This window comes from Cygnus atratus, chromosome 12 (assembly GCF_013377495.2).
Source record: "Cygnus atratus isolate AKBS03 ecotype Queensland, Australia chromosome 12, CAtr_DNAZoo_HiC_assembly, whole genome shotgun sequence".
Taxonomy (NCBI): domain Eukaryota; kingdom Metazoa; phylum Chordata; class Aves; order Anseriformes; family Anatidae; genus Cygnus; species Cygnus atratus.
In genome coordinates, this window is record NC_066373.1 from 9850831 (window position 1) to 9862800 (window position 11970).

At 41.1% G+C, this 11970-nt stretch overlaps 1 protein-coding gene across 1 annotated transcript; it reads right to left on the reverse strand.

The window, feature by feature from the left end:
- Window positions 1–8682: 8682 nt before the first annotated feature.
- Window positions 8683–10732, reverse strand: CIAO2B (cytosolic iron-sulfur assembly component 2B). The gene is made up of 5 exons (XM_050713179.1): window positions 10517–10732; window positions 10291–10368; window positions 9913–10038; window positions 9437–9482; window positions 8683–8910 (listed from the first exon to the last, which is right to left on the reverse strand). The coding sequence occupies exons 1-5, from the start codon at window positions 10652–10654 to the stop codon at window positions 8813–8815; spliced, it is 486 nt and encodes a 161-aa protein (XP_050569136.1). The 5' UTR covers window positions 10655–10732; the 3' UTR covers window positions 8683–8812.
- Between the last annotated feature and the right edge of the window lie 1238 nt (window positions 10733–11970).

Below are 11970 nucleotides of genomic sequence, written 5' to 3' on the forward strand. Positions count from 1 at the left end.
CCCAAATGTAGACCTTAATTTTAAAGCTAGCACAAACCTGAGTAAAATGAATCAAAACTTCAGTGGTAGGACTCTGTCCTAAAGCTAAAACTGCAGAATCTTGTCTTTCATCAGGAATATTCTACACCCAAACCAGTTGAAGTGAAGCAGATAAGATTTTTTTTTTCCCCATTCATCTTATCACTCACAGAATCAATACTTCGGTACCACATCTAGTGAATACCATGTCATCAAATCTTTGGAGAGGCAGCGGTATGCTGAGCTGCTGATCACATGGGGGAAGCGCCAGGGAGTTATTGCTCATGCTCTCAATCTCTGCATGTCTCATGCTTGGGGGCAGAGCTCCCTGTCAGAGATTTCTTTGACAGGCATATTACAATGTAAATCTTGGGGCCTTAGGCATGTAAAATTGTCTTTCTTAATTTTCCAAATCATCAAAGCTACCTATATTCAAAGAAGGACTCAGTAATCAACACATTCTCTGGTGGTAATGAAATTCAGCGAATTCTTTGCCTTTCATGGCATTTTTCCTGGTTTACAGTTTTGGAAACGAGATCAGAAACAGGCCTTGACAGTCTTTCCCTTTCTCTACACTTACTCACAGCAATAATTAACATTAACCAGGCAAACACTTCCTTGTCATCAGAGTCTTACGTCAAAAGCATCAGGTCTGTGATTTCACTGCCTGCTCATGCACCCAGGGCTGTGAGGGAGAAATGCTCTTTATTCAGCAGTTAATGTCAAAAAGAATATGATGAATACAGTAAATTGCATTTCTTCAAAGGCTCTTTCTTTTCACACTCACCCTGCCCTCTGCATAATCCTTTCATAATCTCTACCAAAGAAAGGGCTATATATTTGCATTACTCCTCTGCTCGAGCACATCAGCACCACTAGAATCATTCAGATGAATCTACAGCCTTCTAAGGTAACAGCAGCACGTAGCTAGGCAACAAAAAAAGAATATAGTATTTTTTCAGGAAGGAGGGCTTTTCTAGATGATCTCATACAGATGCAGTGCTTTTTGCCTTATAAGAAGAAAACTGTTCGTTGGAGAAATGAGTCTGTTATCCTGTCATCGTCAAGTCATATCGATATATAGGCTTCCCTTGATGAGCGCTGAAAGAAAATAACAAGCCATCATATAATGTACTTATTTATTTCTCTGTATTTATTACATATTTGTAATTTGATTTACAAAAGCTGAAAGCCACAAATGATTTTATGGCAGATTTCATTAACCATCATCCTAATTAAAATGGAATGCTTCAATAATTACCAAGTCAGCTGAAATAAATTTTATCTCAGTTCAGCGCAAATTGTGTCAGTGTTGAAAAAGAGATTTTGTAAGTGGAAAAGGCATTCTGTTATATGTACAGTCCATCACTGTATGTAGTGACGGAGTGCTTGTGAGTGGTGCACACTGATTTTATGAATCTGAACAGATTCAGCTGAGTGAAAACCAAAAAATTGGTCTGGACTAATGGCTACAGCACAGGCACCGGATGCCTTTGTACCCCAGGCAGAGAAGCAGGCTGAGTAGCTCCCCATCTGACAGGTACAGTCTGGCTCACAGAGGACTTAGGAGGTGCCAAGACAGTTTCTGCTGTGTTGTGGCAACAGGAACTCAGGTTCTGGATAAAGACATTTGCCCTGTTTCTCAGTGGGGTTTGTGCTGGTAGGGTCTCAGGACAGCCACTGACCCATGTGAAATCCTAGCACCATCTACTGGGGTAAGGCTAACCTGAGCATCATTGCAATCCACGATCACATCTGATGTGGCAAGTGGACATCACTTTCAGCTATCCCGTTTCCAATTTCAACATCACACTAATTTGACAATTTGTCTGTACTGTAATTTTATTTACTTGCAGAGCTGTCAAATCTTGTTTTATAGTCTGAGTGCAGCAGTGCAGCCTGCATGGCTGGGACAAGTCATACAAAGCAGTGGCACGAGACCCAACAAGTGCCAGGAAAACATTCTCCATGGAGCAGGGAGGTCCCTCTCAAATTGTCCATGTTTGTGAAGGAACATGATCTGTACATTGCAGTTTTTGTGGCACGTGTTTTTTCTGGTGCAGACCTCAGTGTAGCTGATCAGAGAGACATTACATCACAGTCTTGGCAGCTTTCATGTATGCATTTCCCCTCTTTGGCATGTTATTTTATTTGTATATTCCAGAGCCTGTTCTGTGGGATCATTTCCATTCTCCCCAGCTGGACTGAGCCACAATTAATACTATGTTGTCTCTTTCATCTTGTCATTCTGTGTGGTGTAACAGGGATTGCCCAGTTAGGCATGCAAGCCAAAAAAGACACAACTTACTTGCAGCCAGTGAAAGACTCAAGTAACTTTTAAGAGGATAAAGACTGAATGTCAGAAGAAGGCATGCCATCTTCATAATGTTGATAGCAAAGTTTCTGCAGTTTTAAAGATTAGTAAAATATGTTGCAAGTATTAAACTAGTGTGATATATTAGCAGATGTGTATACAATCTGCATTTAAGCCGTAGTGTTTATTTATTGAGAAAAAATAAAAAAATTAAAAGGAAAATTATTAATTGTATGACCTGTTAACTGCTTGAGTACATCTGTGGAGCTAAATGTTTAGACTGTAGATGAACTGAAATGTGTACATGCAAACGGCCATGGCATATGCATTTGAAATAAAGCTTTTGAGATTGAGGTTAAAGCTAATAAAACGTTTACTTCTTGTTTGCAAAATAAAACGAACTCTCCATTTTTTTGCTAGGGATGGTCCAATATTCTTCTTGCCAACAAAAATAAATATATGACAAGACTTCATCAGTTATACGCTAAAAATATAATCCAGAGTATAACCTCAATTAAAGCTGTCAGTTTGCAGGATCAGACCCAGAATGGTGAGTTTGAAGGGAAAGGGAAGAAGTTTTTTAAATAACAGATCCTATTTCAAGCTCCTAGTCAATTTTTGTCAATAGTAATAATCACTAATAAACTAGAATTTGACAGGCTTTTTTCATTATTGACTTATGTCTTCCAAAAAACCAAAAATGTCCAAAATGTATTGCTATGAAAATGTCAGTACAAATTTGTACAGAAACAATTTGTGTGACTCATTCCTAATCATTATCTTCTGTCCGCCTCAAAAATAATTGTGTTCTTAAAAAAGTTGGCTGCAATGTTAATAAAACTGTTTATTTTCAGATTTTTGGTAGTAAAACTAGTCTTGTTCTATTAAAACAGGGGAAAATTGAATCTGTTGGCATTTACTGGTTTTCCCTGCAAGCGTTTCAGATGATGTGGATGATTTATTTGTCGGAGTGACAAAAACAAATATTGCTGCTTAGATACCTTCACAATCCTTAGACAGAGCATGTGCCAACTCTTCCTTTAGCAAAAGTGTAGAGAAATAAAGCTGCCAGGCATCCTGGGGTTAAGCAAATTGCTGACAATGTACTGAGGTTATTTTGGTCAAAGACATGTGTGACACATCAGATGGGAACCCAGATGAAACTAATTCGGGTAGATCAGGAAAAAAATTGCTATGATAAACCATCATCCCAAAGCTACATGAAAATAATGGAGAGAACCATATCCAGATGAGAGAGTTTGGCAGTCTTGGAAGACTTGTTGCTTGGGTCTTCCTGCTTGGCCCAGTGTGGGCACAGCTGCCGTCCACGCTCTCTTTGGCCACAGTAGTTATGGTTTTGGCAAAGTGTGCATCTTCCTTTGTCAAATTACAGCATTAGTTTTACATAGATACTTGTCCTCTTGCTCCTCTTTTCTCCGGCTACTGTTTGTGAGGAAGGGGCTTGGATTTATCTACATTGGGACAGCAAAGGCTTTCCTGTTACCTGCTGCAGTATGAGGGCACTTGGGATGGGCTGTGTAACAGCCCAGTAAGAGAGGGTAGAGGGAACAGAAAGCCAGGGTGAAGCTCATAGCTTGTTTCACATTGCTGTATCACCCTTCCTGACATTACCACCACACAGGACACAGAAGGGTGGGAGATGCCTAGCATGAAGTCATGGAAGCTCTCAGTTCCCCTCCAAGTGGGAGGTCACAGCCTCCAGCAAGCAGCTCTAGAAACTCATGGATCTATCTCCATGTTGCCACAGCCTGAGGCTGGGGACCTCCCCAGATATGGGTAGCACAGTGAGGTGTTGTGTGGCCCTGCCATTTTCTTATCTTTCTCTTTTCCTCCCAAAGCTCCAGGGCAGCAGCTGCTCCCGATTCCCATGTTACATTTATTCCACAGACATGATGGAAATTATCTTCTGCCCTGTTCTCTCCCTCCAACCCTGTGCATGGAGCTGAGCTTAAGGCAGGAGCCAGGGACTATTAACTTGTAAACAGCACATCTTTGGCATCTGAATCTTGTGTGTGCTGCAGTAAGATGCTGAAAAGCACCAAAACGGATGAGACAACTGGCAAGTTACTCAGTGACCCTGATGAGTGTGTGGAATGAAGCTGGGACAGCAGGGCTTCCAACCATCCAAACAACCAGGATGTTTTTACCACTGCAGACAGGGCTGTTCCTTTCATCCACAAAGTAAAGTTAAACAATGGAGATAACCTGCCACAGGATGCAAAAGTTCTTTATAGGTAAGACATGAAGTAAGAAGTACATGAACAGATAATAAAAAGTACACAAGAAAGTTATAGAACTTGGCAGCATATATATTCTGCAACTACTGAAGTGCACTGAACAAAATGAGGGCTCTTTGCTACTTGTATGTTTGGTAAAAATGTTTCGTATTTTCAGTATCTCATGGAAGGAAAAAAGGTTTTATATGCTTTCTGTCAAATGTTGCTGGCAAATGGTTGTGAGGCACACCAGCAGACTTAGATACACAGGTAATAGCCTCAATTTCCCATTTTTTTCTCTTTGTTGATACTTCCATAGTAACATTTGAAAGATTTTGCTATAAACATTACTTTTGTTTAAGGAAAAAAGTTGAGTCTGCCACTAGTTCAGTCTGTATTTACGCCAAACTGCATTTCATAAGGGAGAGAAAAGTGGTATAGTTATCTGCTTGACAGGCTACAGGGAAATGTTTTTAACAGCTATTAAAAAGAAAAAATTGTAAAACATGTAGTTTATAATTCAATGCTCCAGGGGGAGATTCTTATCAAAGCACTTTATTGATGTAAACACATCAATCTTGAGCATGACTGGAAGACCAAAATAACATTTTATTTTTTTAACTAACTGTTCCCAGTGTGTAATACACATTGCTCCATGCAAGGAACAGGGGAAATATTGTTCACTTAAGTGCAAAGTTCTTCCTGTCACTTCTATGGACAGTTCAGTTGCATCTCTGGATACAAAGCTGCTGAAATGCTTTCTAGCTGCTCATAATGAAACTGGGGGATGAAGAGTCTTCAGATGTTTCAGATTGCTGGTACCAGACAGCAGTGACAGTATGAGAGCAGCTAGAAAGTCTTGTTTCCTCTCAGGGAGCAGGATTGTGCATGCAGGCCCAAGTACGTGCAGAGTGGCAGAGCCCAAGATGCACAAACTGTGTCGGTCTGCTGGCTCAAACACACGGCAGGTTACTCTAGTGCACAACAGAGCCAGTGGCCCTAGGGACCTCTTGTCACAATGTTTGCAGATTGAGAGTAACATGTGCCATTTAGCCACTCCTGGAGGACTCTGCCTAGAGCCTAGGAATGTGAAACATGTCTGCTTCTGGCATTTTTCCTGGATTTGAATGAAGCTGTTTGTATTCAACACAGCTGCTCTAAAGGGTCATATTTTCTGATGGAATGTATCTCATTACAAAGCATTCCAGAGACTAAATTTAGGGATAGGGTTTTTTTGGGGGTGGGGGGAAAAGAAGTCTGAAAATAAATACTTGTAACAGATTAATGTTTTTGTCTCCCACTTACTCTCCATACAGCAGGAGCCAGCTAATGATCATTAAAACCAGGGAATGGAAGATTTTTGCTGAAACTGGCAGTGCATTATCATTCAGCAAGAATTCAAGCTGAGGGAGCCCCCTACAGGAAGAGCTGTGATCTCAAGCAAAGTAACTGGTTTGTCCTTTCTCTTGTTGCTTTCATCTCATAAATGTAACATCCACGTCATTTAAAGAAACATGCCAGATCCAAAGTTATGGACCTCTCCATTCTTAAGTAGCAGATATCAGACTTTTTCTTTGATACTACACGGTAGAGTCCCTTTATTGAAAAGTCACCCCCCAACTATGTACTATAAACAACCACATACCATTGCTTCTCTGAAATGGTAAGCGGTGACAAGTACACCCGTAGGGTTAGTTACTGTGTATAACGTGACTTGTGAGGCAAGTGCTAACATCCCAGTAAATTATTTAATATTATTATTATGTAGTGGTGAAGGCTAAGCAATAGAGATTCAATAAAACATAATTTACTGATTCCTTCTGTTTGATGTGCAAGTTGAAGCAATCTGTATGCAGCTTACTCGTCCTTCTGTTCCCCCCCTCCCCCGCCCCACTGTTCCATTTCTGTCCTCCCCAAAATCGGGGAGGGCAATATTCATTTTCTGTTAAAAACAAACAAAACAAACAAAAATAAACAAAACCACAAACAAACAAACAAAAAACACAAACAGATCAAACAAGCATATTGCCTGTGTGTTGCCTGCATGCATTGCCATGGTTGAAGTTTTCATTTGTGGTGCAAAGGCTGGCAGCATCAGGATTTATCATTTCAGTGATTTGGCAAGAGAGGCGGAGAGGAAAGAATATTAACAGCTGGGTCATTCTGCTACTTTCCCATTATTAATACCACATAAATATTGTCTTTATTTACAGTTTCATTCAAATGTCCACGGAAGTGCTGATCATTCAAAGGATGCTAAGCCAAATGATCAGATTAAAGCTGCTGCAGAGTTGGCCTTCTGTAGAAGCCCTGTGCAAACTGGGTGAGTCACTTCTAAAACTGGAAGATTTATTTCTGTTATATTTTGCTGTCTGACTTTCTCCCTTGTACTTGAATCACCACTGCTTCAGTTTCGTCAGCTGCTCAACACAGACTGGCCTGGTCTACCAGGCTTTGGTTTACATAATGTTCATAAGGTTTACCCTTTTTAAAATAGCATCCAAGATCCTCCAAGAGAAAATACTGAAATGTAAAGCATTACCATCACAAATCTACTTTTTTTAAAAAAAGTATACTAGTTGCTCTTTAGATAATTGATGATGATGAAGATACTGAATAATTGATACATAGTATTGCATGTTTGCACCAAAATACAGGATTGTTAAAGGCTGTTATATTTCCCCATGGACCAGGTTGGAAACAACTCTTGCAAAAGTTTTAATTAATAATGGAATTCTATCTTAATGAATTTCTATATTGTCAGTTTCTACCAAAAGACAACAGTTTAGTAAGCACCATGTCTCCTAGAACAGAAAGGGAAGCATAGGCTAGGTATTAATGCTAAATCTGAATATGTTTAAAGCAAAGCTTCTGATTTAGCTGGAGCTTTACCAGGAAAGACTTTCAGCATTGAATAGCTGGACTGTCTGTACTGAAAAATATGAATGACTCCCTCCTGTCAGGTGTAAGGGAGTGACAGGTGAAGAAAACCAAATCAAACCAAACCCAAAACAAAAATTCAAAGATACTTGGTACTCATAGATAAAGGTATTTGCTACAAGTAATGAGTAAGAAAAAAAGTAAATCACATTTTAAACAGATCTAGAGCCCTTCCTGTTTGGCTAGTCCAGGATGAGATAATAAAAACACAAGCAGATGATTTAGAATCATTTACACTTATTGTTACAGATGTTTTACAACTTTGCATACATGAACTTGTTAAAATCCTGATGTATGAAGCAAAAATTATATTATCAGTCCAAAACAATCATATGAGTATAAAAATTTTTAACTGCTATTTAGCTTGGTGGACTTGTGAAATCCAGTATGCAAAATCTGTTCCTAAAATGAAGTTTAATTATCTTTGAATAGTGAGAAACCTGTTAAAAACAGGTTGTCCTGGTTTCAGGTAGGACAGAGTTAATTTTCCTCCTAGTAGCTGGCAGGGTGTTATGTTTTGGATTAGGATGAGAAGAGCGCTGATAACATGCTGATGTTTTAATTGTTGTAGAGCAATGCTTACACCAAGCCAAGGACTTTTCAGCTTCTCGCTCTGTCCTGCTAGCGAGCAGGCTGGGGGTGCAGCAGGAGCTGGGAGGGGACAGACCCAGGACAGCTGACCCAAACTGGCCAAAGGGGTATTCCATACCATCTGACGTCATGCTGAACAATATATAGGGGTGGCTAGCCGGGGTGGGGGGGCCGGCTGCTCGGGGATAGGCTGGGCATCGGTCAACGGGTGGTGAGCAATTGCATTGTGCATCACTTATTTTGTACACATTATTACTATTATTATTATTATTATTATTATTATTGTTATTATTTTTCCTGTCTTAATAAACTGTCGTTATCTCAACTCACAGGCTTCACTTTCCCGTTTCTCTCCCCCATCCCGGAGAGGGAGGGGGGAGGGTGAGCGAACGGCTGTGTGGTGTTTGGCTGCCAGCCGGGCTAAACCACAACACAGGTTTAAACCTTTTTAAAGTAAGTCCAGAAAAAAAAATCCTACCAGTGCAATAACTAATAAACTTGAAAACCCAATTTTCATCATGTTTTTGTAGCTGCCTACAAGCTAATTTCCCCCATACTATTTTTTGTAGAAATAATGAAACATTTATTTGAGAAAATCCAGGTGATTTTATTTTGCTCATAGATACATGTATAGTGAAATGCTAGCATCACCACTTATATACAAAATCCGTTTAACACAGCAGAATATACCGGTGATTTCCTGATCAGGCAATTATGATCGGGCAGACAGACACTGATTCACCACTTCCAGTAAATGAGAATTTTCCAAAGCAGCTGCTACACGTTCTTTATCAGCAAGCTGTTTATTAACTGTGCAGAAAAAATACCCCCAAAAAACTGGTCAAAACATTGGTATAGAATGTCTTTTTAGAAGCATTTTACATTGCAACATGATCGCACCGTTGCTATGTAACTCAGACTACTAATTCTGTAGATGCTAAGTGCACCACAGAGTTGTGGTCTCAAGTCAAAGCTACCATATTACCTCAAGTTAAACCAGCAAGTTATTTATGATTCATCAGCAGAGATCTGTACATGTATAGGTTCAACAGGAGAAGAAATTTACCCCAGCCTTGCCCCTTTTTCTGAGTCCTCCAAGCAAATCAATAATAACATGAGAGCACAGGTTGTCCAAGGAGATGTTTAAAGTAAAGTAAAAAACATTTCTAAATTTCATTATTACACATGCCTGTTCTGTAACATCCCCCTGAAGGGGCTTGGTGCATGTAAAGTCCCAGATACCGAACAGTTACTCTGCAGGTGGAAAAATGTATATTCTCTCTAATTTTCAAGATTAGTGAAAAAAAAACACACAAGAGAACACTAAAAAGCTTACCAGCATGCTCAGAGGCATGTGTTCCTGGTGTTATATGAACATCCAACTTAAAAAGCATCAAGAAAGAAAAAGGTGTCCAGTTAACAAAACATTGGAAGTTCAAAGTAAAACTATTTAATGAAGAAAACACAGCAATAACAAGACAAAACAAAAAAGACATTCTTGCCAATGCCAGATACTCTACACTGCAGCATAAAACCAGGTCTAAAATCAAGAAGCCTCAAGATCTCCTCCCATGCCATGCTGTAGAGGCCAGCAGGTACCTTCCCATCATAACCCCACTCACCTATGACATGGCCATCACAGAACTGGAACTCTGCACCCATTTTTCAGTTTAGTTCCTTCCCCAATTCCTAGAGTGTTTCCCTCCCCCATAATACAAAAGAAAAAAGCTCCGGTTATTTTATGCTGTAAGTTAGCTAGCTGGTTTTTAAACACCATTCCTCCCTTGTGCTTTCAGTGATTTCATTACTCACCTTAAATCTCTCTGGCAGAGATCTGATCAATTTTACTTTGATGGACAGGCCGATTAACGTCGCCATGCTGCAGTGGGGAATCGTGGGGGTGAACTCCACTGCCACAGTGCTCTCGGCATCGTTCACCTGTTAGAAAGCAAGCAAATAATTCCTGTGTGCAAAGCTCGCTGCCTTCACCCCAGCTAGCTGGAGGCACGTTGTGTGCAACACAGCTTGAAGCTGTGCTTTGCTGCTTGGGGGTTCTTCACTGCTTTAAAGACTGCTAATGCAGTAGTTAGCTAATAATAAACCTCTTCTCATGGCACAAAACCAAACAACCAAACATCCTCACACAAACAAACAACCAGAAACAAAGCAAAAGAGAACAAGAAACCTCACTTTAACTCGAACTTGCTCAACAACATTCAGCTCCTCCAGGGTGAGGGGGTGCTCGGGATCGTTGATGGAGCGGATGAGATGTGTCAGGTTAAGGAAAGGGCACTGTCCTGTGTCCTGTCCCTGATCCTGATCCTGCCCTGCCCTGCCCTGCCCTGTCCCCCTGTCCTGTACCCTGCCCTGCCCCGGCCTGGCCTGGCCTGGCCTGGCCCGGCCCTCCCGTCAGGATATCGAAGATCTCCCGGTCGTCGATAGAATCGGGCAGCTCGTCGTCCTCCTCCCTCGCCGTCACGGGCCGTTCCCCGGAGCGGCGGTAGATGAGGGGGTTGGCGTTCTCCAGCGGCGCCCCGCCGGCCGGGCCCACCATGGCGGGAGGTGGCGGAAGGAGCCCGGCCGCCCTTCGGCGCCGTACCGGGCGGGCGGAGCCGCGCTGAGGGGAGCGTGGCGGCCCCGCTGCCTGTGCGGGAGCGCCCTCGTGTGGGCAAGCGGCGTGCTGCCGTGCACAGCCCTCGTAACGGGGTTAACGCGCTGTGATCACGCTGTAGTACATCATCTGTTTCAGACTTTCTGCTGTATGTCTGATTTCTCCTCACAAAAAAAAAAAGTGATGTGTAGGTTTTTGTTGTTGTTACTCAGTTGACACCTTGCTGCCTGCATTAAGTCGTAGTTATCCGTAGTAAAACACCTCAGGCTGCTGGAGGTGGCTTCCCCGATGACTAGCAGAAATAAAAGCTTGGATCCCGTGTTACTGATAAAAATATTCGTGCAATAGATGCTGGCATAGGTGTCGTAACTTCTTTGGCAGCCATTTGACACCTGTCACTAACAGGCTGTGAGGCTGAATACCAGGAACTTTTCAGTTACCACCAGTGTCTGTACAGCACGTTTTATTCTAACAGCTCAACTAGCTGATTAGCTAGAATGTCAGGTTTAGAAAGCACGCACTTTTCTCTCTGTGTTGATATTGTTGCTGTTGTAGACAGTTCTTTCAATTCAGAATACCATAATAAAAGTGAATATTGACTTTTTTTTTCTCTTTTCCTTTGTGCTCATTTGTTCTTTAGCAGATTTAATCAATGTAAATCACTATAAATTAAATAGCAATGTATTTAGTTGCTAATACATCTGATATTACATTTGCTGACTGAAAAAGGAGAGGAAAATGGTAAGAAAATGCTGGTCCACACGGCTGAGGTGAGTAAGAGTTGTTAATTTGGGACTCACTCAGAGTTCATTTAAGCTGATTGAATCCTACTGCCTGCTTTTGTCTTTTGAGTCGGTCATTTTTACAGTGAAAGGTCATAAAAGGAAGTTTTCTAGCCCATTCTTTGGAGGTTTTAGTGACCTGATACAGTATGTGGACTTCTCATTTTGGGCATCTGCATTAGACCAGGTAAGTATTAACTTTGTATTCCGTATAAAAATTGAGTCCCTGAATTTGAACCAAAAGGTGATACGAGGATAACTCATTTATATCAGATGATAGTGCTAACTCTGATTTACACTGTGAATTCATTTTCTGAGAGTTATTTCAATATTTAGTCACTGAGATGAAGACAAGGAGTGGAAATCTGGGTTTTAAATTAAAAGATATCTTGTGTTGGCAGAAGCTTGGGAAAATGGGATTTTGTGTGTCAGAAAGCCATTCACCTGGAAGGAGCCTCATTTTCCCTTCTTTAATAC